The sequence below is a fragment of the Diplotaxodon limnothrissa genome, linkage group LG14, assembly GCF_057381915.1.
Source record: "Diplotaxodon limnothrissa isolate DT_005_m linkage group LG14, D_limnothrissa_male_GT1.1, whole genome shotgun sequence".
In the NCBI taxonomy this organism is placed as follows: Eukaryota; Metazoa; Chordata; class Actinopteri; order Cichliformes; family Cichlidae; genus Diplotaxodon; species Diplotaxodon limnothrissa.
The window spans coordinates 21,636,165-21,660,442 of NC_140609.1; the positions used below are offsets into that span (position 1 = coordinate 21,636,165).

General features: G+C 39.8%; 1 protein-coding gene across 1 annotated transcript in view; it reads right to left on the bottom strand.

The window, feature by feature from the left end:
- Positions 1-1,874: 1,874 nt before the first annotated feature.
- The window catches only part of LOC146618787 (cGMP-inhibited 3',5'-cyclic phosphodiesterase 3A-like), a 70,212-nt gene continuing 47,808 nt past the window's right edge, over positions 1,875-24,278 (bottom strand). The window contains exons 2-15 of the mRNA XM_085370324.1: positions 21,128-21,373; positions 16,015-16,160; positions 15,826-15,941; positions 15,465-15,708; positions 15,148-15,224; positions 14,265-14,461; positions 12,034-12,171; positions 11,674-11,785; positions 9,537-9,644; positions 8,725-8,924; positions 7,554-7,757; positions 6,695-6,856; positions 2,915-3,164; positions 1,875-2,188 (exon numbers count right to left, since the gene is read on the bottom strand). Coding sequence (XP_085226450.1) covers positions 1,875-2,188; positions 2,915-3,164; positions 6,695-6,856; positions 7,554-7,757; positions 8,725-8,924; positions 9,537-9,644; positions 11,674-11,785; positions 12,034-12,171; positions 14,265-14,461; positions 15,148-15,224; positions 15,465-15,708; positions 15,826-15,941; positions 16,015-16,160; positions 21,128-21,373 — 2,514 coding nt within the window. The remainder of the gene's footprint in view (positions 2,189-2,914; positions 3,165-6,694; positions 6,857-7,553; positions 7,758-8,724; positions 8,925-9,536; positions 9,645-11,673; positions 11,786-12,033; positions 12,172-14,264; positions 14,462-15,147; positions 15,225-15,464; positions 15,709-15,825; positions 15,942-16,014; positions 16,161-21,127; positions 21,374-24,278) is intronic.

Consider the following 24,278-nt stretch of genomic DNA (forward strand, 5'->3'; position numbering starts at 1 on the left):
GAAATAGTCTCTCAAAAAATAGTAGGTAAACTACATCATTCAATAAATAGATAGTAAATATCATATATTTGTGTACATGTGGTTAATTATTAAGCTGGATTCAGAAATGTAAGGGGCTTACTGTTTCCACTATAACTTTCTTTGGCTTGTTATGGAAGTGAAACAACTAGTTCTTTAAAGTTATTTTAACAGCTTTTTCTATGTATCATTAAAAGTCACTCCAAAACACAGATAGGCTTCATGGTGCTGATATTTCTAAACTCTTTCCAAAGGTTTTTTGGCTCGAGAGGTCAAAGTTCACGCTATCATATCTTTTGTTTACATGAGGCAATTTTAAGCAACTGTAGATGTACATCACTGACTCTTGGCTCGTTAACTGCTTTTGCATTCATGTGGACAGAAACATTTTAAGGGTGTTTTATCAGATTTATTTACTTAGAACAACAAAAGAAAACCCCTGTTTGAAAGAATACCCCTATGCGTGTGGACCCGGTCATACGCTTCCATGTATAGTTTTTTTGTGGGCGCACAGCACCTCCTGCATGGCAATAAGCCTCACAGTGTTGAAATGTCTTATTAACGTAAATCTTCTTGGGTAATTTGGAGCTGTGACTCAGCTCTGGCCTAGTCCACTATGGCGGATTACTGCACTTTCTGAAACATTTGGCCTACATACCAGCCTAGAAGTTACACTGGAGAGAAACAGAATCTCTTCTCTTTAACAAATCCCTTAAAGATTGATCCAAGTTGAGAGGTCCCATAAATGTGGGCACAGATTATATGTGCTTGCAATATGAAAACACCTTATATTACCGACTGGTTTCTTTCTTGAGAGTTAGCTGTAGTGTGATTAATATTAATGTGCATTAGATGTTGCACAAAGAGAACCACACTCTGCTGGGGACGCACTGAAGTGACAAAAAAGGCAGAAGCAGTGACAATTAAAAGGACAAGAACACTAGAGGTCCTTTTTTTGTTTCTCGATCTCTAAGGGTTTCTGCCTTCCTGAGTTATGCAGACTGGAAACGTGTAGGTGCGCTGAACCAATTATAACAAAAGAAAGGGAGAAATGATTGCTGACTAACATTGTTTGACAAGAACAAAACATTGCTTTGTATGTTTTTCCTTGAATGAGAATAAAGCTTTTGGTGCAACAGAGTTCTTTGTTAAACTTCCTATCTGTTCTGAGCATGGAGTGTGTTTCTGCTATAGCACTGTGTGTGTCTGTGTGAAGTGTGTGTACACAATGCATGACCACTGGCTCTTTTTTTCAATCTCCTCCTGAAATTCACGTGGCAGAGGCTCAGTGGACACGGCTTTTCCGCTGGCTTTCATCCCATTGTGTTCACGGAGAAGGGGCCTGGTGCACATCCTCGAGCAGCTGCGTGGCTCCAAAGTGTGCTGATAGCATGGGAACTAAAGACAGGAGTGTGTGTGTGGGAGGGGGGGAGCGGGGTGACAGTGTATTACTCACTGGTGGAGTGAAGATGTGAATCAGCGTGGTTGGCCCATAGTGCAAGATGAGCAGTCTGGGTGCCAAATCCAAACTAAAACAAACAGCAAAACAAACAAATGCACTCCATCTTGATTACTCAGTCTGAGTTTTTCTCTATTTTCCCTCATTTGTCGCTTCATCTTCTTGCTCATCTCACATCTCTCTCCTCGTCAGATGCACTGGGTACGAGTTTATCCCTGTCCTCAACCCTGTTTTTGTTAGGCACATTTTACCCAAAACATCCTCTACAGTGTTGTGTCAAAGTGATGTGCTGGCTACCATATAAAGAGTTTAGTTAGGAAAGAAAAACAAAAAAACCCAAAAACGTTTTGGACAACGTTCAGATTCCTGGTTTAAGAGGAGGTCAGAGTTCATCATTTCACTCAGGTTCTTCCTCTTTTTCTCCTGAAGTGTCCAATTGTGGAAAGATCTCCTCTTCCTCTATAGCTGGCACCTCTTCCCTTTCATTAAGGCCATCAGTCAACTCCTCTTTGCTTGCCTGCTCCTCCTCTTCCTCGTGAATGGCTGTTATTGGATCGGTGGGCTTGCCAATGCAGTTTGGATTCTCTTCCTGAGCCTCCTCCTGGGCTTCTGCAGCAAGCACTCTTTTCCACATTTCATGGTTTTCCAAAAGATGCTGTGTGATCTGGCAAAACACTTTCCTCCTGCTCACCTTTTTGGCTTCTTGCCGCTCTGTCAGACAGAAAACCAACAGTTAGAGAAGATTCTGGGATTGAAAAAGAGTAGAAATAGAAGATTTTCGGGAAACATGCTCATTTGCTCTCTTGCAGAGAGCTACAAGATAGGAATCATATTCATTTTACACATGCGTTACGAGAAAGGCATGAAACAGGAAAACAGTGAGTCTGCACCTTTACAGTGAGATAATTAACATATATATATATATATACACACATATATTATTTTTGTGCTAAAAGCAAAATTTAAGAGTACTGTGGTTTCCTTGTTTGTTTTTTTTATTTTTACTTACAGGAATAAAGGGAGCGTGACGCACGTAACTACTGTAAAAAGAGAAACTAACATTGCACTTGCAGGGGGATGATGAAATGAGCATCATATATATGAAAATCAAAAGAACTGGAATTTCAAATAATAAATTATAGATGCTGATGATAACTGTTGCACTTGTTGTTGCAAGAAAGCAAATGATAACTATTTATCCCATTAGGAATATGTGTAGTAATTAATAGTGTTCTCAACTATTAATACTGTGTGTCTTTTTTGCATCTATCACAGCAGCAGAAACTAGCTGCATTAAATGTCGATAAATGAGTCAAAAATAATGACAGAAAGTCTATCCTGGAACATGTCCTCCCATGCAGTGAATACTCACAGGAACGATTCAGCGACATACGTTAGGTATTCCCTACAACATGAATAATCAAGAGACTGACATACGCGAGGTGTCAGAACTTGTTGACGCATCCTCATCTGCCATATCCTCATCCTCCTCTTCTGTATCTTGTCCTTCCTGGTCTCCCTCAGATTCATCAACCCAGTGTCCCGGCATAAGAGCAGCTGAGTCGTAGGAGGAGCACAGTGGTCCCACGATGTGAGTAATGAATGATTCCTGCAGTTTAGCTAACTGTGGAGCAGACCTGTCCATGAACGGGCTGATGGGAAGGCCCAGGGATGATTCTTCATCGCCCTGGCAGAGTACAAATATGAAAACGTAAGAATAACAGGAATTATTAAATATAAATGATGTGTCTTGCACTCTCTCCTTCAAGAGCTGTACATTTTTAAAGATGGCAGAGAATAAGGGCTTTTACACAGCATAAACTAATTTCTGTATTAAAATAAATCAATATATGAATTAAACACGATATCACTCAAAGGTAAACACAGCTATGCATCTAGTCTTCTGTATAACTCAAGTGGCAAGCACAGAAACTTCCAGATATGCTGCCTCTGGGCACAGTCTCTTGAAAGTAGGTCAAGAAGACTACAAATAGAAAAACATCAGTTCAAACTATGGCCGATCTGTATGTATCAGTCATCCAAATGAGGCTGCCTGCAGAAATTTTCCAGAGTAATGGTGACTGTGATCTTTATATTTGTAACCACATGGTCACCACCAGTAAATGCAGACACAAATCTAATTATCTTTGCTGTGTATGTATAGATTGGGTGCACGACTCCGCATCAGATAAACTGTAATTATGATTTGTTTAAGTATTTATCTATGTAACAGTCGTATACTGTAAATGGAGGCCACATAAAGAAAACCAAAGCGGAGTCATATCTGCCCCAAATCGTGTGGTTTGTGTTGGATTACCCACGACCACACAGCTTGTATTGTATTTTAATACATCGTGACAGTCCTGTACTGTGCTTTTATGTTTGTTATATGATGTTAGAGCTTTCAAAGCTATTCACCGGGAGGACAGAGGGCCAAGAGCTCCAATTGCTATGGAAACCAGAAACCTGGATGGCGTCAGTGCACTGCACTAGTGGTTGTGTGTGAAAAGTGTGTGTGTGTGTGTATTTATAGACACGGCACAATCAAACAGAGAAACTTTGTTTTAAGTGAGTATTTTTAAAGTGTAGAATATTAAATTGGTGCATTGCAGCGCATGATGAAAATTCACGCATGTTTGTGTGTGTGTGTGCGTTTATATCTACGCTGACTCTGATGTCACAGAGAGCCTCGTTCCACTTGTGATCTTCCTCAGTGCGACTGTGAATGAGTGCTGTCAAAGGATGGCACATTTAGGTCATGCGCCTCTATGAAAGCAAAGCATGCGCATACGCTCTGTCCCTCGCCACCCTGTCTCTCACCCCCAACCCCCATCCCCCCGGGATGCTGTCACTCAAAGGACTTACATAATCCATAAAGTTTTTTAAGACAACTGAGCCAAAGCTTCCAGAGGAACACCAGAATGCTAAGCAGCAGACATGAGAGGCATGTCGCTTTCCTCGGGAATCAGCAATGTTCAGATTAGAGGTTTCTCGCTGCTGAACACTGGTTTGATATCCTTTCTCTGAGTTTTCCCTTCATTAAAAAGGATTAAATAGATAATACACATTCTGATGCTAAGTTTGGTGGCTGTCAAAGCAACCTTGTGATAACAAGCTTCTGTCCCAGCCTGTATGTCTAACATAAAGACCTGATTTGAGAGGAATTTATATTGTGGGTACCGCTGAGAAATAAATAAAGTTTTCAAATTAGTGCTATGCTGTCTACAAAATCCTTGCTTGTTATCTTTATGGTCTTGTGAGTTTATAGCAGGATTTGTTGCCAGGCATCCATCTACAGCGGCTGTAATAAATACATGAGCTAATAGGTAAATGTTTTCAATATTCAGTTATTGTCAGAGGGAACATGTGGCTACACATTTATACCTTAGAGAAATGTTCTAGGGGCAAGAAATGAAATGCCTTTCATGCATACTGGAAGTTTTTAAAGGTTTAGTTCATTGTGTCTGTTTCTTAGCTTTAATTTCCAATTTCCTGTCACCTCTGTAATGTCACTCTCCCAGTTTCCTTTATTCCCTGCCTCATTGTCTTGCTACTTTGTGTAGTCAAGAGACTTTTCCTCTTTTCTCGTCTTTTCCGTCCCCCTGCCTGTGACCTGGACAGCAATCTCATTACATGACTGTCTCAGTTCCTAAAATGAATTTGAAGGACAGAGGATTGAGGAGACAGAAAGCTTGCCAGAGCAGATGTAACGAAGGATCAACAGGTGTATCCTTTGTGTGGAAGTGTTGTTACCTCTGTGCTAAACTGCTGAAATACACAAACCACATTGGGAGGAGGGATCTACAAATAAGTTATTTTAGGAACTGTTCAGTTCACTACTTGTGTATTTGTTTGATAAAAGAAAAAGGTATGATATCTTGACACAATGTCAATTTATTTGAAAGATGGCCTCAATAATAAAGTTGTGAAGCACACTGTTATGCTTGAATGACATCTGAAATAATGAAACACAGCAGTAGTTGGTCTGCACCAAAACAATTTAGGATGCCGCCATGCCAAACATCATATTTACTTGACATTGTTTTAAAAATCCGACTCCAAAGCCAGGATGTCTCATTTAGTTAAATGCCTGTTTCCTTGACTGACTCCCCGTGTCTCTTACTCGCCTCCTCTACTCACATGTCTGGCAGAAGGGCTAAGACGTTAAGAGGATTCAAAGAAAGGAATGAAGAATGTACTTAGAAAGAAATTAGGAATCTGGAAGGTTTCCGGGAATTCTTAGTGTTTGTTGTGTTTTCTGTCTTGCCTTGTTTTCTTCTGTGTGAACTCTGACCTCTGTTTTTAGATTTTTTTTTTTTTTACTCTTTTTTGCCCACTGGATTTATTTGTCATGTTGACTGACTCCTGTGAATGTTCTGTGTTTGGATTTTCCTTCACTGAAAATCACATTGTGTTTATCACTGATAAGGCTGTAGATGAGAACATTTTTGGTTAACTCTCACAAGATATTGGTTGATATTGACAGGATTCGTTAGTAAAACAGTGACATCAAACACAATAAGTATTGTTTTTGTACAGAAAGTTAGCTTGAATTACAATTAATAACTCCTAATCCCTGAATGTAAAATAGTTTTAACTTGTCATAGCTTTATAATTTTTCATGTGACTGAAATATGGAAATAATACTGAGATATTTATCATACATAAACTATGTTAGTAATCTATTACAAAAAAATGACCTCATATCTCTCATTAATGATCTAATAAACATTCTGCAACAGCCACTCCTAACAGGACTTTGGTTTATTTACAAATGATGACAGTGAAAACACTACTAGAGGCGCTCCTGTGCATCACAGCACTTCCTGTATTTCAAAGTTTTTTGTATAACTATTTGGTTTTTGGCATCTGGCAATTGCTTGTACTTTGGCACACAAGTTAGGCTTTAGCAAAATATCCAGTCTGATCACACTGGATTTTAGGTAGAGTTTTATTGTGTTAAACCATTACTGATATATAAGTAATAAATGGTTGATTTTATTAAGTTGGTTTTTTTTGTTTAAATTTAAAGATTTGGGCAAGTGTAGAGTTAAAGAAAGAATATTTTGGTATAATTCTTTTTGAAATAATTCTTGTGTTTTTTTGTGTTTTGTTAGTTTTATGTGAAATGCTGAACATTTAGAAAGCAGTTATTTTTAAGGGAACACTTAACAAAACTGCGCTCTGAATATATTGGAGACATTTTCATGAACATACCTGTTCATAGAACTCATTGACGATCCCCTCTGTCCATTGTAGGTGCAGCTCCTTACACTTCAGTGGCCCGTTGACATCAGCGAGCTTGATGCACATCTGGCACACTAGCAATCGATCATTCTCATTGGTCCAATCAATACAAGACACTCCTTCATCCCCTACCTAAGGAATTAGAAAGATGTTTTTGTCAAAAACAAAAACAGAGCTTATAGATTAGTTGTAGAAAGGTTTATAGACCTTGCATTTAAGACAATGTGAAAAAAAGACATTCTCTGTTACTTCAGAAAGAGACCTTTACAGAAAAAAAATGAAAAGAGCCTGCAGTAAATGTTTATTATCTCTTTCAAGGAGGTTATGATTTTGGTAGTGTTTGCATGTGTGTATCACTCTTTCTGTCCATATACATGATAGCTCAAAATTTTTGAATGATTTCTAATAAAACTTTGTAGGCGTGTAGATTATTGTGACGTTAACAATCCATTAGAATTTGGATTATAAAGGTCTTCAAGGTAAAATTTAATAAGTTGTTGGTGGAAAACGTGTATTGTCAATATATAGAAAGTACCATTTAAGGATTTACAATGTGTCACGTTTGACCTCTGAGCTCTTCTTCAAGGTCAGATAAGGTCAAAGTTTCATAAAAAGTCTCGTTAAAATGTTTATCGTTAAAACTGTGCTTTAAATTCTGCGTCTTGTTTGTATTGGCAACATTTAGAAATTTGAACTGTTAAATGGGGATTCTAAATATCACATCATAGTTTGCATTCAAATATCAAGTCGAGTCAGTAACAGCATTGTAATTACAGACGAATGATGGATGGTCATGTTTTATACTGTTTATGTAGCTTATTTGATTTACCTTGGCATTAAACTCTGCGAGGAAGTCAAAGTGCTTTTTGAGGTCAGTGGCCAGGATAGCTTCAATGACTAGGAAGCGGAAGCGCTTGAACTCGACGTGTTCAAGGTTAACCAGGAAGTTATACTCAGATCGAGACATAAAGAGGTTCCAAGCTGCAGCTGCGTGATGGTTTTCCAAGACTGACCTGTCGTTGTAAAGAAGAGCCTAAAATGGAGAAGGAGAAACTTAAATTAATATTTCATATCTGTCAATGAATGAATCTTCCCAGTTTAGTAATGAGTCGCTTACTAAACCATGTTTAATATTACATGTTAGGTTTTAAGGTAGGATTTGGTACACCAAAATCTAAAAATAAAAATAACTCATACATGAATCAAAACTTTGACAAGAATCCGTTTTTTTGTTGATGCTAATTCTGGCTTTCTTTTTTACCATAATGTTGCCTAAAACCTGCAGTATCTGCATTGCCTCAGTCTCAACTGTAAACTGCTTAGACTAACAACTTAATCTGCTTTTGGCTGTATGTTGATGTTTGTATTTGGTTCATTTAAAGCTCTTTAACAACAGTACTCATGTCTGAGCATTATGTACGTTTATATTCACACCATTTACGCTCTTGTAACAACATTTGATAACAGGATAAGCGGCTTCATTCATATTAATTATAAGCAAAACAAGCAGATTTTAGCTGAAAGCGCAGTTAATGTGACAGCTTACATTACTCCTTATCTCATCATAATTACATCTGAACCGTTATAAAGGTTTACACTGCTCATAATAAACAAATACTGGTAATATGCTGCCTATCATCTCTCTGGAGCATTTCATAAACATAAACTTAATGAAAAGACGTCTTACTGACATTCAGTTTTGTGAGCTTATCTACCTTAAAACATTAATTACTATCACATAACTAATAATTCAGTCAGTTAGTATTCTAAGATCAGTATAGTTGCTGAAGGGACTTGGTTAATGAATATCCACACAACAACTTGATGTGGACAACGCTCAGGGCGACCTTATTGATGACATTTCACTACTCCATTCCCAGTTTTAGCTTCCCAGTAAATGAACTTTCCCATCCGTCAGTCTTATTGATCACTATCCAGCCATCACTACGGCTCCTCCCTCAAGCCTTCCAGGTCACAAACATTTTCCTGTATTTATTTACCTGTGGTGCACTGGTAGCTACTAGAAAGGCATTGGTTCTTCCAGGGTGGTCATAGTCATGCATGGCAGCAGCTACATAAAGGGCCATGAGCTCCAGGGCAGGGATAAGACCAGCCAGGCAGCCATAGCCTTCCTGCAGCACAGGGTTCATTTTGGACACCAGGAATCCTGTGGCACCAGGTGTAATGCCGTTCTGTGAGTCTACATCCAAAGAGACAACACAGGCAAACTATCAGTGACTCTGACCTCTGATCGCTCCTCTCAAATGTTGCCTGCAAGTCTACTTCATTCTGCAGGACATGCCAGCATTATCACTAACTTTTAGTATCTTGCCATTGACCAAACAGGAGGAAAAAATAATTTTAAAAAATTACTTTCAATAAAAATAAATATGGGAATATCTGGGTAATTTTGCTATCACACTGCACTTGTGATGCCGTCCAAAACTTGTAAACAAGCATGAATAAAAATTGAGGACGACATCTAGTTAAGTTGTGAGCATTAGCTCTGGTTCAGGACCCATGAGAACGACTAAATGTATGTCCTAATTATTCAGCTTGGTCCCTCGTGACAGAAGTTATTAATGCATAAATAACAAAATTGTCAGCTTAATTTTCAATCTATGCACTTTGATCCTCTGACTGAATATCTGTCCTGTACAGTCTAGGTACAGTTATGAGTGTCTTAAGCTTTAAGATTTACACCAACGTGGAAACAGGCTTGCTAGAGTCTGGCAGACGGGAATTAAAATTATGATTTTTTTTTTTGCATGAAATATCAGGAAGATTAATGTATGCGTAGGAGACAGCGCACCAGTGTGTACTCCGTTCTCAGTCAGCAGGGTGGGCAGTCCTGGCACAGGCTGAGTGGTGAGGTACCAGACAGCATGCAGCACGTCTGTAGCATGGATCCGGTTGTGATCTGAGGAGAGTAAAATGAAGTGCTGATTCACAACAGTGTGGGTGGTAAGAGCGTAGTGGAAAAGTCCCAGCTTGACTAGTTTTAAATACCCTCAATCACGGTAGTCACCTCATTGGGCCTCAATGCAAGCAGTGTCCTTTTAAAATATATTGGCGATATAATATGTAAAGTTGGTATACATATAAGTATACTGTATACTATGGATTACTACTGCATCAGTGCATGGCTGATGAAGCGACTTCTCTCGTTTTTACAGAAAAACAATGTTACAATCCATGGAAGACATGGAGATGTAACATAAAAATCCATATAAAATAAACACTTATTAATTGATTGATTTGATTAATTAAGTTTCACTGGAAGGTTTTTTAATAAGAACACAACTTGTAAACATGTTGGGTCACAGTCTTTCGCATAATGAATGAAGTGCTATGAGTAAATCTGCCAATTCAAACAATGGCTTAAAATCTGGGTCACAAATAGACAACAAGACTGATATAGTTTGATTAACGTCACATATGTATGAGATGGATATTGATGCCTCTAAGTAGGCTTTATCCATAGTATTCCCAAACATGTAAAAATATTCCCTCTTGATGTACCCTGTGGAGGCTTTGAGAGAAAGGCTAAAATCTATTTGTATTTGATTAGGAGCTATTTTACAATATATTCCTTCAAATAATCTAATCTGTCACACTATAAATTCAAGCTCGTGTCATCACATTTTCAGTATATATTTGCACAGTAAACAGCAGGCAGGAAAAATAGACACGCTATTACAGTTTTTCTCAAATGTTAAAACACAAAAGCCAATCCTGTAACCCAAATGACCAGTAGTCTAAACACATTTACTAAATGTAGCCACCATATTCCAGTACCATAAACACATGTCACATGAAGACACAATTCACAAAACACAACCCTCTGTACTCATAAATCTAAACACATTTTTCCTTGCTAAAACACATGTTGCAAAACAACTCTGCTCATATCCTCAAATGAAAGCCCATGTGATGCAAAATGCTTGCCACAGTCACCAATCTTTGAACACAGGGAACACACCTGGCGTCATTCACTACACACAATGACTCAAAATTGAAGACACTTGTTGCTAATGCTGTACCCACATGTAAAAGCAAGTTCAGAGTGCACAGTATGCTGAAGGTTCCAAACAAACACAATGGATGAAGGCAGAGTCAGGGGAAGAGGAATTTGATGCAGAGGAGGGAGAAGAGCTGGCCCTGGAAGAAGAGGAGCAGGCCAATGAGGAAGAGGAGTTCAAATGAGAGGAGGAAGAGGAGCAACCAACGAGGAAGAGGAGAAGGCCAACATGGGAGAGGAGAAGGTCCAGGAGGGAGAGCAAGACAACCTCGCACCATCATTACGGACGAGATGCGAGCAACAGCTCAGCGACATGATGCCGCACAGTGATTGTGGTGTGTGTGTGGTGTGAATAACGTAAATAAAAAAACTTCACACCCTGTTCATGTTTTCAAGATTACTGTTGTGTGCAATAGATTCTGTTTTTGCATTGAGTTGTGTTACAGTAGTGTACGTACATGCAGGATTTTCTATAGATTTATACTACTCATATGAAACTCACAAATCTAAATGCCTAATCCTCTGCAGAGATCTACGACGATCCGTTACTGTATAGTTTCTAAAATATGCATTGGCAGTTATGAAACAAAGAACCTTCTCACAAATTGAGCATTGTGTTTTCAATTGTTTTGCTGTAGTGTGTAATGCTGTGTATAGTGTTTATAGTTTTGACAGCTTCGAGCTGCTCTCTTGGTGTGGGAGTTTGAGTTTTGCAGTGGGAAGGTGTGGTTGTGTTTATGTAGCTTTAGAGAAGGGTGTTGTGTTTGGACATTGGGGGACCTGGTGGTAACGTTTGTGACATGTGTTTTAGCATTTGAGAAAAACTGTAAAAGTTTATTTCATGAGCAACACATCCACCTTGTGGCAGCAAAAGGTAATGATGGATCATTTTTTGTTTTTTTCTTAAATATGTGATCCTTCTACTTACAAGGGATGTCCCTGTATCCATTTTCCAAAGAATGGAAGTAGTTCATGAACTCTCGCACAGGAATCCTGAAGGTCTCAAACAGACCTGTGTCCTCAAACAGCCTATAAGAAACCTGGGAGATGCCACCATGAGGAAAACACACACTACAGTGAATCACCTGGATATCAAATCATGCATATTAGAAATCAATTCATTTTTCCACCACCTGCATTAACAAGCTAACATCTTTATCCAGTTAAGCTGCTAATTACATAAGTCTACTGCAAATGTAATCTCAACAATATGAGTTCCTGTTTATTGAATTAATGACCATTTGTTTTCATTAAAGTTGCAACATTTCCTCACTAACAAAGTATTTACCTGGCTGAGGATGCAGCCCGTCTTGCCGTGAGTCTTCTCCACAAGACTAAAAATGGGAAAGTTCCAGTTGTTAAGCTGACTCATTAGAGGCTCCAGCCCTGGCATTAACAGAGTCTCTGGGGCCAAGTTTGGCTTGTCCTGTCAGGCAAAGGTAAGTGAACAAAGAGAAGTTCAGGGTGGTGAAAGAAATATTTGGACGTAAGGTAAAATAACCTTTAGGACTTAAAAATTTCAGTCATCACAGTGACACAACAGTAGGAATATTGGTTTACTTAATGCACTCTGTAGACATACAGTAATCGGGCATAACATTATGACCACTGACAGGTGAAGAGAATAACACTGATTATCTCTTCGTCGTGGCACCTCCTAGTGGGTGGGATATATTAGGGGCCATGTGAGCCTTTTACATAAGAAGCAGGAAAAATGGGAAAGCATAAGGATTAGTGCAAGTTGGACAAAGGCGAACTTGTGTTGGCTACAAGACCGGGTCAGGGCATCTCCAAAACTGCAGCTCTTGATGTCATGATCCTTGGTTCGTCGACCCACACTTTTGTCTTTTTTCTCATTGTTTTTCGTTATCTTTGTATTATAGTTCTCACTGTTCTATAGGGTTTTTGGTTCGTTCTGGTTAAGATGAGTTTTGGTTTGGAGCTTCATAGTCTTCTATTTATTCATTTTTTCCTAGTGCCTCTGAGTTTCATTATGTCTATTTGTGGTTCATAGTTTCTTGTTTGATTATGTTAGTTTCTCTTTGTTTCCAGTCTGTGTTCCTTATTGGGTAAGTCAGTGTTTAGTTATCATGTTTTTGTTCCCTTTCTTCATCCCCCCAGTCAGTCATGTCTCTGTGTGTTTATTCTCCAATCGCTGTGTCAAGTTCACATGTCTTAGTTGGTCTCAGTGTTTTTACTTCCTGTTTTATTTAGTTCTTTTCATTCTCGTGTGTATGATGTTCAGTTTTGCTTCCCCCATCACATCAGTCAGATAAGTGTGTTTCTTCCTGCTCATGTTTTTCCCAGTTTAGATGGTTTGTTCCTGCCTCATGTTTTGGTTAAGTTTTCAAAGCAATAAACCTGTTTTTGAGTTTTCACGTTGTGCTCCGTGAGGCCCACGTTTGGGTCCTACCTATGACACTTGTGGGGTGCTCCCAGTCTGCAGTGGTCAGTATCTATTAAAAGTGATACAAGGAAGCAACAGCTGTGAACAAGCCACAGGGTCATCGGCGGGCAATGTTCATTGATGCATGTGGGGAGTGAAAGCTGGCCAGTGTGGTCTGATCCAACAGATGAGCTGCTGTAACTCAAAATGCTGATGTTGGTTTCGAAATACACATCCATCCATCCATTCGCTTCCGCTTATCCTTTTCAGGGTCGCGGGGGGCGCTGGAGCCTATCCCAGCTGTCATAGGGCGAAAGGCGGGGTACACCCTGGACAGGTCGCCAGTCTGTCGCAGGGCTTCGAAATACACATTTCACTGCAATTTGTTGCGTATGGGCTGCATCGCTGTAGACCAGTCAGAGTGTCCACTGCTGAAAGTTCCAACAACATCAAAACTGGACCACAGAGCAATGGAAGAAGGTCTGATGAGTCATGTTTTCTTTGTAAATCAATGCCTGTTGCTTACTTTGGAACACCTGGCACCAGGATACTGAAATCCATGTTCCCTACTTAAGCACTGCTGCAGACCATGTACACCATTTCATGGAAACGGTATTCCCTGATGGCTCTGGCCTATTTCAGCAGGATAATGCATCATTCCACAAAACAAAAATGGTTCATTAATGGTTTGAGGAGCACAACAAGTTTGAAGTGTTGACTTGGCCTCCAAATTCCCCAGATTTCAATCCAGTCGAACATTTGTAGGATGTTGCGAGGCCCCACCTGGCAACTTACAGGACTTAAAGAATCTGCTGCTAACATCTTGTTGCCAGATACCACAGCACACCTTCGGTCAGGCCTGTTTTGCTAGCAAAAGGTGGAACAACACAATATTAGACAGGTGACCGTAATGTTATGCCTCATTGACTTATATTGTTAAAGCAAAACCAGCTTTTTTAAAGTAACTTTCAAAGATAGTTGCTGCTTAATAGAGGATAGCTAGCTCATGACATCATAAGATGGTTTCACATAATTCGCAAATGATGTAGTGCTGCTCTTATTGTCGATTCAATTATTCCTTCTTAATGAAATTATTTTGGGGGAAGGACATTAAGTGAGGTCTGATTGTCTACCTCTGAAGAGAGCAGGACAGGGTGAAGAACAATGCCGTCATTCGGATACTCCCTGCAACCTTCCCTTGCTTCAGGAGGCTTCTTGCCTCCCTCTGCTTCCTCTTCATTCTGTGCAAAGTCGCTGCTGTCACTGTGGTTGGTCTCATAGGTGCTGTCGTACGTGCTATCATAGTCTGATGACGCTACTGCGCGTTCATCTGGAAAAACATGACACGATTTAGAAAGGTAGCTTTAATAATCACACTAGTACTTATGGCCACATTGGATTTGACACATTAAAAAGGACTAAACACATTAGAAGTGAACACAGACGTGTTTCTTCTGTTGAGAATACATTATCACTAGAACACAAAGATGTTTCTGTTTAACTAAAAACTGGAGTTAATCCTATGTTAATGTTAACTATAAGACCTTTTTTTTATAATGACTCCATGAAAACATAATCAAAATCCAAATGTCCAAAACTTCAGCTGTCCTAGGTGAAGCGCCCTTGATTTAGATCCTGCCTTATATAAGATTATTTTAAGGTCGAGACCTTAAAAGACCTCGATATGTAAGCCGATATGTTTTTGTTTCAGACACATGAAACAAACAAATTTATGAATCCTTACTAAAATTTGTGTCAAAAACAAACTCTTTTATTGCCATAACGAGTGGTGGATTTCTTGTTTACATTCTGCTTGAATGTCGTAAACTATGCAACTGTATATAACTGAAGGGTGTTTCTGTTGTTTCTTCTTTACTTTTTCAATTTACATTTATTGGCTGCTGTAAATACCGACACCAGTAGATTGACAAACAACTGATATCTGCTGAAATATCAGTTGTGCTCTAATTTGTATCTGGAATAAACAGAAAAATATGTATTTTTTTACTTGATTACCTGGGTGGGGTATTCTGTCTCCTTTGTCTTCAGACTCTACCCCGTTGTTTAGTCGATTGTTGTACGGCCTGCCACAGCTAACGGAGAGCAGAGAGACACAAGCATTCAGAGTATACACACCGGTCCATCCTAATTGATCTCTCTCATCTGGTAATTTGGATGTTGCTTTATTCTCAGAGCAAACTAATGACGTGACTAATTTCCCCCACTCACACGCAGATGACACATAAATTGTACAATCAAATTTTCTGCGGTCAGAATCGCTCTATATATTGTAAGTAAATAACTGATTTAGTATGTGATAGCGTGTAAATTACCTGCCGCAGAGTGATGGAGGCCGCCAGTGAGTGGTGGTGGAGCTCGGAGCGCTCTGGCTGTGAGTTAAGGTTCTGTGGTGGCTTTTGGGGGCCACAGAGCCAGGTACTAGCTCTGTTAGTGGCCCAGCCGGCTCAGGAAGCTGCACTGAACATATTTTTATCGTAGGGCTGGAGGCAGGAGTGCCCTGGACAGGAGGAGATGAGCAAGGAGAGCCCAGAGGTGATATGTTGGAGGGAGGGAAACCTGAAAAAGATTGCATTGTAAATCAATACTCGCTTTTTTTGTTTGTTTGTTTTGTTTTTACCCAAAATAACTGAAATGTTCTACACTCTGCAGTAAAATAGATTCACAGACACACACCTGGTCTTCCCAGTGGTTTGCTGTACAGGTGGTTGGATGTGACAGAGGCAGCACAGGAGGCAGACATGGAGCGACTCTTTGAGATGGTCATCATCACTGAGTTGTTCCAAAAATCACTGGTTTATTGGAGGAGAAAAGTCAGATAAAGAAATGACAGTAATGTTAAACCTTCTGAGTAAGACGTGTTACCTTTCTGTAGTGTGTTTGTTGCTGGCTGAGCGGTCTCTGCGTACAGGGCCTGGCTCGATGGTAGGCAGCCCTGTAGCTGATGTGGTTGTGGTCCAAGTTGATGAAATTCTCCTAAGTAATCCTGGGGGAAGACTCCGCCTGAGACGCTGAAATACAGATGAACATGTAGATGTTACCTAATGGTAAGTAGCTAAGGCAACATTATGAAATTCTAAAAAGTAAAGGGATTTTTTAAATAAAACGCAGCTTAAAAATGATGAAGAGAATGCTTCTTCGTCACAGTGGTCAAAATCAGTCAAACTTCAGAGATATCACTGCGTTCAGTTAGGAAGCATAAACCACTGTGAATCAATTTCACCCACTTTGGTGCAAATGAAAGTGACAACGGTGCACCGGAGAGGCAACCCCAAAAAAGGGAACGGCTTTGTAGGTGGAGGCCACAGATACAGATGAAAGCAGGGTCACACTGAGCACACTTGACAGTTGTGAAAGAGAGTAGAAGGGAGACATGCACCACGTCCCCATGGTGTTAATCAACCCAGTGTTAGACATTTCTCTGTAAATCCATGAGCTGAACGCAGTTAATGAGCTCATATTTTTCTGAAGGGAGCACACAAACACATTTACAGCAGAATATAGAGGGCAGCAGAGGATCACATTTGATGTTCTTCTAAAATAAACTTGCATCCACTCAAGCAGATAACCTCACATACACACATGCTCACTCTGCTCTGTGGCACTTAATCTATTCAAAGATCTCAAGCAGAGTGTGAACGAATGACTGAGGAGGCGAGTAAAAGAGAAAAGGGTGGGCTGAGAGAGAATGGCTGTTGGCGCTTTTTCTATTGTAAATTTTATTATTACTATGGGGTATTCCACTTTAAAGGGCATATCTGAAACATCTTCATGCAACAATAATGTAGCTTGAAAAAGTGACAAAAAAACTTGAAAATTGGTTTCACTGCATAAAAAATAAGTTATGAGCCAATCTTATAAAATCGTATAGTAACTTTGTAAAAATTTAACCATTTTCAAAGTTTGCTAGGAGTAATATAAAGAGAAAATTTGTTTAACACAAGCTAGTTCAGAAGCTGGAAGTTGCTAAATATTAGAAAAATATCCTGAACAGTAGCAGCTTGATAACATAAACAGCCAAATGATACACTTTCAATAAGAACTACAAGCAAAACCTACAAATTGTACCCATACTTTTAAGAAAAAAAACAGGGTTTTGCTGTCTCGCTGTGCAAGGTCAAAGCTTAGTTGTAGCTCAGTCACCAATAGTACTGATTACCTTTATGTAACTGCTATTTCTGTCCTTAGTTCAGAGCCATACAACAGGCCAGTGCAAGTGAGTTGAATCACCTACATTACCCACTGCCACATGCAGTCTCACAAATCCCCAGTGAGCCAAAATGAGGCAGCATCTCATTGAGTTCCACTACATGGCTCAGGCATTTGAGTGCACTCAGGCATTGTTAAAGCTGCTAGTCACTTTCCTGGTAGGCCGTCCTGCATTGCATCACACACTTTATTTAGTTTCCTTGCTCACGTTAAGTGCCTTCATACATTTTGAAGCACTGGCCTTGTAAAACATTAAAAAGCCCCCTGGAAGAATTTGCGTCATTGTTAGTTATCTTAGAGGCCCCCACCAGGCTAGCAGTGAGGGAGGAAATGGAAAAGATCGCTGATATGTGCCAAAAGAGACATACCTGGTAAATACCTGTATGTGTGTGTGTGTGTGTGTGTGTGTGTACAACAATACAACTAAAAAAACATAGCTTAAATATAATTAAATATTTTTGTGTTTTTATGAGCACATTATTAATACTTTTTACTTTACTCACTCAATATAATAGAGGGAAGTATAATAAGTCTGGCATAACTATAGTAATGCCAGTTTTCATTTTTTGTATGTCCCTCTATTCATTGGTTATTCATGGGCAACCATGAACCTTTGAGGTTAGGGTGATCTGCTGATCATCACTGCTTAGGTACAATCAATAGCATCACTAGTATATAGCAATGAAAACCTTTTACTTCTTCATCTTTCTGCATAAACTTTGAGTGGGGTTCTAAACCCTGAAATTAAAACAAACAAAGAATACATAAAGGATGAATCTGTCTACGAATCTGAACAGTAAAGCCAATGCAAAGTGCCTTGAACCTACATTATTTCTAACAGACAGCAGATGAGTCCTCTTGTAAAAAGATTTATATGAAAAAAATACTCTCTTTCTAACTTGAGCTATTCCTCATGCCCTTACTACTCATTTTCTGGATAGGTTTATGATATCAGTCACATGTTTCAGTGTTAGTTTTGTGAATATTCACAATATAGATAATAAAGACATTTTTTAGATAGGGGGAGGCTGTCTTGTGATTGATATAATGCTGGGCATGTATCTTTCCTTGTTAGATCGTCCTTTACTTGTTTAGTATGGCGTTATTTTTGTGCCACTATTCTGAGCACACGTAAAAAAAAATTGAGCGCACGTAAAAAAATTTGAGCGCACGTAAAAACATTTTGCAGGTGCATGTGTTGCATTTTGAGGAGAAATTTATTTTGAGCGAAGAAAAGATCAATTTGAGTGAACAAAGGTAATCGCTGTGTGCAAAAAATGTATTTCAGTGTTTGCTATTATCCATGCACACACACACACACACACAAACAGCAGCCCCTCTCGCTCAGTTTTTGCATTTGCGCTTGCTCGCAATGTGTTGCTTGCGCTCTCAACATTTCTTCCCGTGTGCGTTCAGCTCTTTCTGTACACCGTTATAGTTGTACCACAAAACCAGCCAATCACAGACTTGGATGCAAAAAACCCTGATTGGCTGTTTTGGTCTCCAATCAGTTCAAAATGACGAAATGCAGTATCCCAGAATCCATTTCGTCCAAAACTCAAACGAGGCAGTGGCGGAGGAACACAGAGTGGCGGAGTTTGAAATATTACTCTTTCTGGGTCACAAATAAACTTTAAAGATATTTTCATGCAAGAATGGTGCTGTGTAAACTTCAAATATCTGCTCGAATTATCAAGACATCGCATATTTGCAAAAGTGCTCTAAACGTTTTCGGAGATGCCTGTTACCCACCAGCTGACCGCATAGCTGGACTGGCCATTGGGCATACATTTGCCCGGTGGACCGATGGTGACTTTTCATTTTTATGTTTGCTTGTTTTTGTAACGGTATAAACAACGAAAGGTTGGATTAACCAATTCAGCTAGAATGAAAAAAAGACACAAAGCTGGAGTTATTCTGTGTTTTGCTGCACACCTGCCTGTTCTTCTCTCATCCTCTCCCCTCCCTCTCCTGTTGCTACTTCAATCATGAAACTGATCAATGATCAGCTGATCAGCTTTTCTGCCACAAGTCCTGTCTCTCTTGTTTGTTTATCGCCCACTTTGCGACAGAAAGAGGAAACCAGCGGATTTTGCGCTAAACAACATCAGCACGTTCAAGCTTGATCAGCTGTTGTTAGAATTTATTTAATTACTTTCTAGTATCAGCTGATGTTTGCTGGAGTCACAGCTGTAAAAGCTGCTGGTCATGATATTGGTTTGGATATGTGGTGAGAGGGAAACATGAAGGTGATACAAATCATACATATATATGTCTTGATGCATTCTTAATCATCCAGGAAAGTAAATCTCCAAAAGTTTATCCAAGTGACTTTTGTGACTGAAGTGACTTCTTCAGTCCGAGACCAATCCGATTTTTTTTTTGCATCCAAGTCTGTGACTGGCTGGTTTTGTGGCACAAATATAACTGTGTACAGAAACAGTTGAACGCGCACGGGAAGAAATGTTGAGAGCGCAAGCAACACATTGCGAGCGAGCGCAAATGCAAAAACTGAGCGAGAGGGGCTGCTATTGTGTGTGTGTATGGATAATAGCAAACACTAAAATACATTTTTTGCACGCAGCAATTAATTTTGTTCACTCAAATTTAGCTTTTCTTTGCTCAAAATAAATTTCTCCTCAAAATGCAACACATGCACCTGCAAAATGTTTTTACATGCGCTCCATTTTTTTTTTTTTTTACGTGCGCTCAGAATAGTGGCACAAAAATAACGCCATAGTTTAGCATTTGGTTGTACTAAAACACACACCCAAAGCTGGAGGCTGTTAATTTTTTCTGTCATTACTTTTGTTTTAGTCCCGTTCTACCCAAAACTACGATCACAACAAAGATAAAAAAGGAAAAAAAAGAAAGAAAACCCCACACTTTTATCTATGCATGCTACTTAGCTAGCATTAGCTAACTGAGGTTTCTCGTGTGAGATTATTCACACATTGAGCTGACTATTGGTTCAGCACTGGTTCCTATGGAAAAATGTGTTTCCCAAAGTTTTCTGGCTGTTGCTTGGTAAAACTAGTTGCAATAAGGTGCTGCACCACAAACTGCTCCCTGATTGGTTTTGTTGCTAGCAGGTTGCCATGGTTGCCTGTCATTATTCATGTTTGTCTACAAAAACCTGCAAATTACTAACCAAGTGGTATGCAAAACTTGAAAATATGTGACGCAAATTAGAAATGAACAAGCTTTGCCTTCAAAGTAAACAGTTATAGCTCAGCTCTGCAGCCTGTTTCAAAAACATGTCTCCATTTCTAGCTTGCACGTTTCACAGCTTGGAGAGCAGTGTTTGTAGACAAATCTGTAAAAAATATAAATATGCGACTAAAGTAAAAAAGGAAGTTTTTACCAACCTTTGGGGAATACATATTTTTATATTTTATCCAAGCATTGTCACAACCAGTTAAAATAAAAAGCAGAAAAACAAGACGGCAACAGGACAAACACAAGTGTTCAAAACAGTAACCTAAAAACTGTGTGAGCCACTGAGCCTACTTTTAACATTTATGGTTTAGAACTGTGTCTACAATTTGCACTGGCACTGACTTTTCTATTCACGTTTATCTGCTTTGCCTAGCACACTAAACAGTTAAACATATGTATCTACAATAACTGTAAATCTTACACTGAATAGTAGTGATTCTTCTTCTCCTTTTGGAAGACCAGACAAAACTTTGTTTTTAGCTGTAAGTAAAATTCCACAAAACAGCCAGAACTACACAAACTCAACTTTTCTAGAAAGACAAGCAATAACCTTTGGAATAGCGAGTCTCTCTGTTTTTTCTGGCCCATCTTCAGAGTCAGAGCAGGTGTGGGTGTCTGCAGGGGTGCGAGGTCGGTGGAGTGGCTGGAGGTTGATCTGGGTGCTGAGGAGATTGCTGACAGCCTTCAGAGAGCTGCAGGTGTTAGGGGGCAATGATGGGTCTGCCAGCAGGTCTGAGATCAAACCATGAGCCTCACCCATCACTGCGATGTCCACCACCACACTGGTGCCCGATGACTAGAAGACAAAATGAGAGAAAAGGTGAATAATTAATAATCCATTGTTCATTTTTTCTTGTGTAATACAGTCATGTTGTGGATTTAAAAAGTCTTTACACACTGATGCATACTAAAGTTTTTTTATCTAAAAGAGAATGGAAAAATGTTTGTCTGTATACTGTGGTTGCACAGCAGCGCAACCATTGTCTGTGTGTATATGTGTGTGTGTTTTGAGCATAAAGCATAAATAAAATAAAGCAAATAAATAAGATGAAACAATTGCCTTTAGCCTACGATTGTACTATATGGTTACAGCAGGTTAATAATAAGTAATGAGAGTGGTCAAAATCCTGAAAACTGACTAACAAGCCCACTCCTCCTACCCCTCCACCTTTTGTTCTATATTTAGCTATTATTGATTCAACATACTGATTGATAAACCCCAAAGGCTCATCTGTGTCAGAGGTAGGCCACGTGTTGTTTCAGTCATGGATTCCACCATTAATGTCAACATCGGTTAATCAGCTTCTCTTTAGTTTATACCAGTTTCCATCACACAACCAAACATGTCACCCCACACACACACACACACACACACACACACACACACACACACACACACACACACACACACACACACACACAAGGCAGTTTCTACATGTACATATTCTCTGCATGCAAAATGCAGTGTCTGCAATAAAGTGAGCCTTGAGAAAGATAAAGAACTGGCATTTGAGAGAATTCACCAATCTTGCTGTGCTTAATTAAGTGAAAAGTTAAAATAAATAGCTTTTTTGATTAATGCCATAATTAAACGATGCAAGGCAACAATTAAAGATCAAAAGATTAAGAAGACTAGTTCCTAAAGAAGATGCTTATTTTTTGTCAGTGAATGGCTTAAGGAAATAGACTGTATAGTGTAAAAGATTCAATTCAATTCAATTCAATTTTATTTATATAGCGCCAAATCACAACAAAAGTCGCCTCAAGGCGCTTCATAGATACAGAGAAAAACCCAACAATCATATGACCCCCTATGAGCAAGCACTTTGGCGACAGTGGGAAGGAAAAACTCCCTTTTAACAGGAAGAAACCTCTGGCAGAACCAGGCTCAGGGAGGGGCGGCCATCTGCTGCGACCGGTTGGGGTGAGAGAAGGAAGACAGGATAAAGACATGCTGTGGAAGAGAGACAGAGGTTAATAACAGATATGATTCAATGCAGAGAGGTCTATTAATACATAGTGAGTGAGAAAGGTGACTGGAAAGGAAAAACTCAATGCATCATGGGAATCCCCCGGCAGCCAACGTCTATTGCAGCATAACTAAGGGAGGATTCAGGGTCACCTGGTCCAGCCCTAACTATATGCTTTAGCAAAAAGGAAAGTTTTAAGCCTAATCTTAAAAGTAGAGATAGTGTCTGTCTCCCGAATCCAAACTGGAAGCTGGTTCCACAGAAGAGGGGCCTGAAAACTGAAGGCTCTCCCTCCCATTCTACTTTTAAATGATGTAGAAGTGATCGAGTATTGTGTCTCTTCACTGAAGCTTACATGATCTGTGCGATAAAATAATGCTTTTGAACCTGTGAAGGATCAGTACCTTTTCTGTTTAGCTACTGGTCTTTTTTTTTTTTTTTTTTTTGGACATGTCTCCTTTCGATAAAAAAGCAAAAGATAAAAATCTTAAAGATTTTTATAATTTAAAATCTTAAATAATTGGGCTGAAAAAGTTAAACTTTGATGCTTGCAGGGATCAGTTCCCCAAACTAAGATTTGATATTAAATATTATTATTTAATGTCTCTGTCTAAATAAAATGCTATTCTATTGTGATTTCAAAAAGATCACTTCAATTCAATTTTATTTATATAGTGCCAGAAATCAGATAGAAACTGATTTAGTGGATCAGTGGATGATAGTCCCTAGAGAGGTGGCGTCTGATACCTGACCTGACATATGGACACAGACAAACAGGCACACACAGATACGAACATCCATTCCCACCCTCATGCTCTCATATGCAAATACTCAGCACTCATCCAATGTGGAGACAGACATAAATAGACACTGTACACACAATCACACTCCCCAAGCGCACTCTATACCCCAGGTCTAGGTACTCTTGCCCCTAGAGGGGGAAACTGCACCCAGACCCAGGTAGTGTTACCCTCTTCCCTGGGGTGGAGAGAAGCAGACCGCCCGGACTCCGCAGCAGCAGGGAGGCCCCACATTCCAGACCCCAATCGGATGGCCAACTCCTCCTCCCAGCCCCCCGCCCCAACAGGCAACAGAGAATGGGGGTGTATGAAGACTCCAAACCTCCCTCCGCCCGCTCATATGTAGTGTTGATGCATGTGTGTTCTAAGGTGCATTTAATACCCAGGAGGGCATGGAGCTACCTGCCAGAGAGCAGCAGGTAAGCGCATAGCCCCTCCCGATAGCCCTCAATGTCTACGTGTATTTAAAATTGAGAGGTGGGCAACGGCGCCAGAGGTGAGGTCGTACACCCTGACGGTCTTCTGGATGCCGTGTAGCGTGCCCACCCCCAAGGTCCTATATGTATGTGTAATGAGAGTGTGAGTAATGTGAATGTCTAAGTTGTGAGATAAAATTGTGGCACAGGCAGCCAGAAGGGGACAGAGGCCCCTCCCTGGGGGCTAGCTCCCCCGCTGACCCCAGTAGGCACCCCCACACTCTGGAACCTACCAGGGCAAGGGGGCCCAGGCCCATCCGGACTGGGGCCCAGGTCAGCAGGGGCAGCCCATCCAACCCCACCACAGAGAAAACTGCACCCACCCCATCATCCACTCATCTCCCAGACTACACAATGGTGTGTATGTGTAAGTTTGGTGATGGAGTTTTTATTATGAATGAATGATGAATTTTTTATGAATTATTATGTCTATTTTTATGCTTAAGGACAACAGA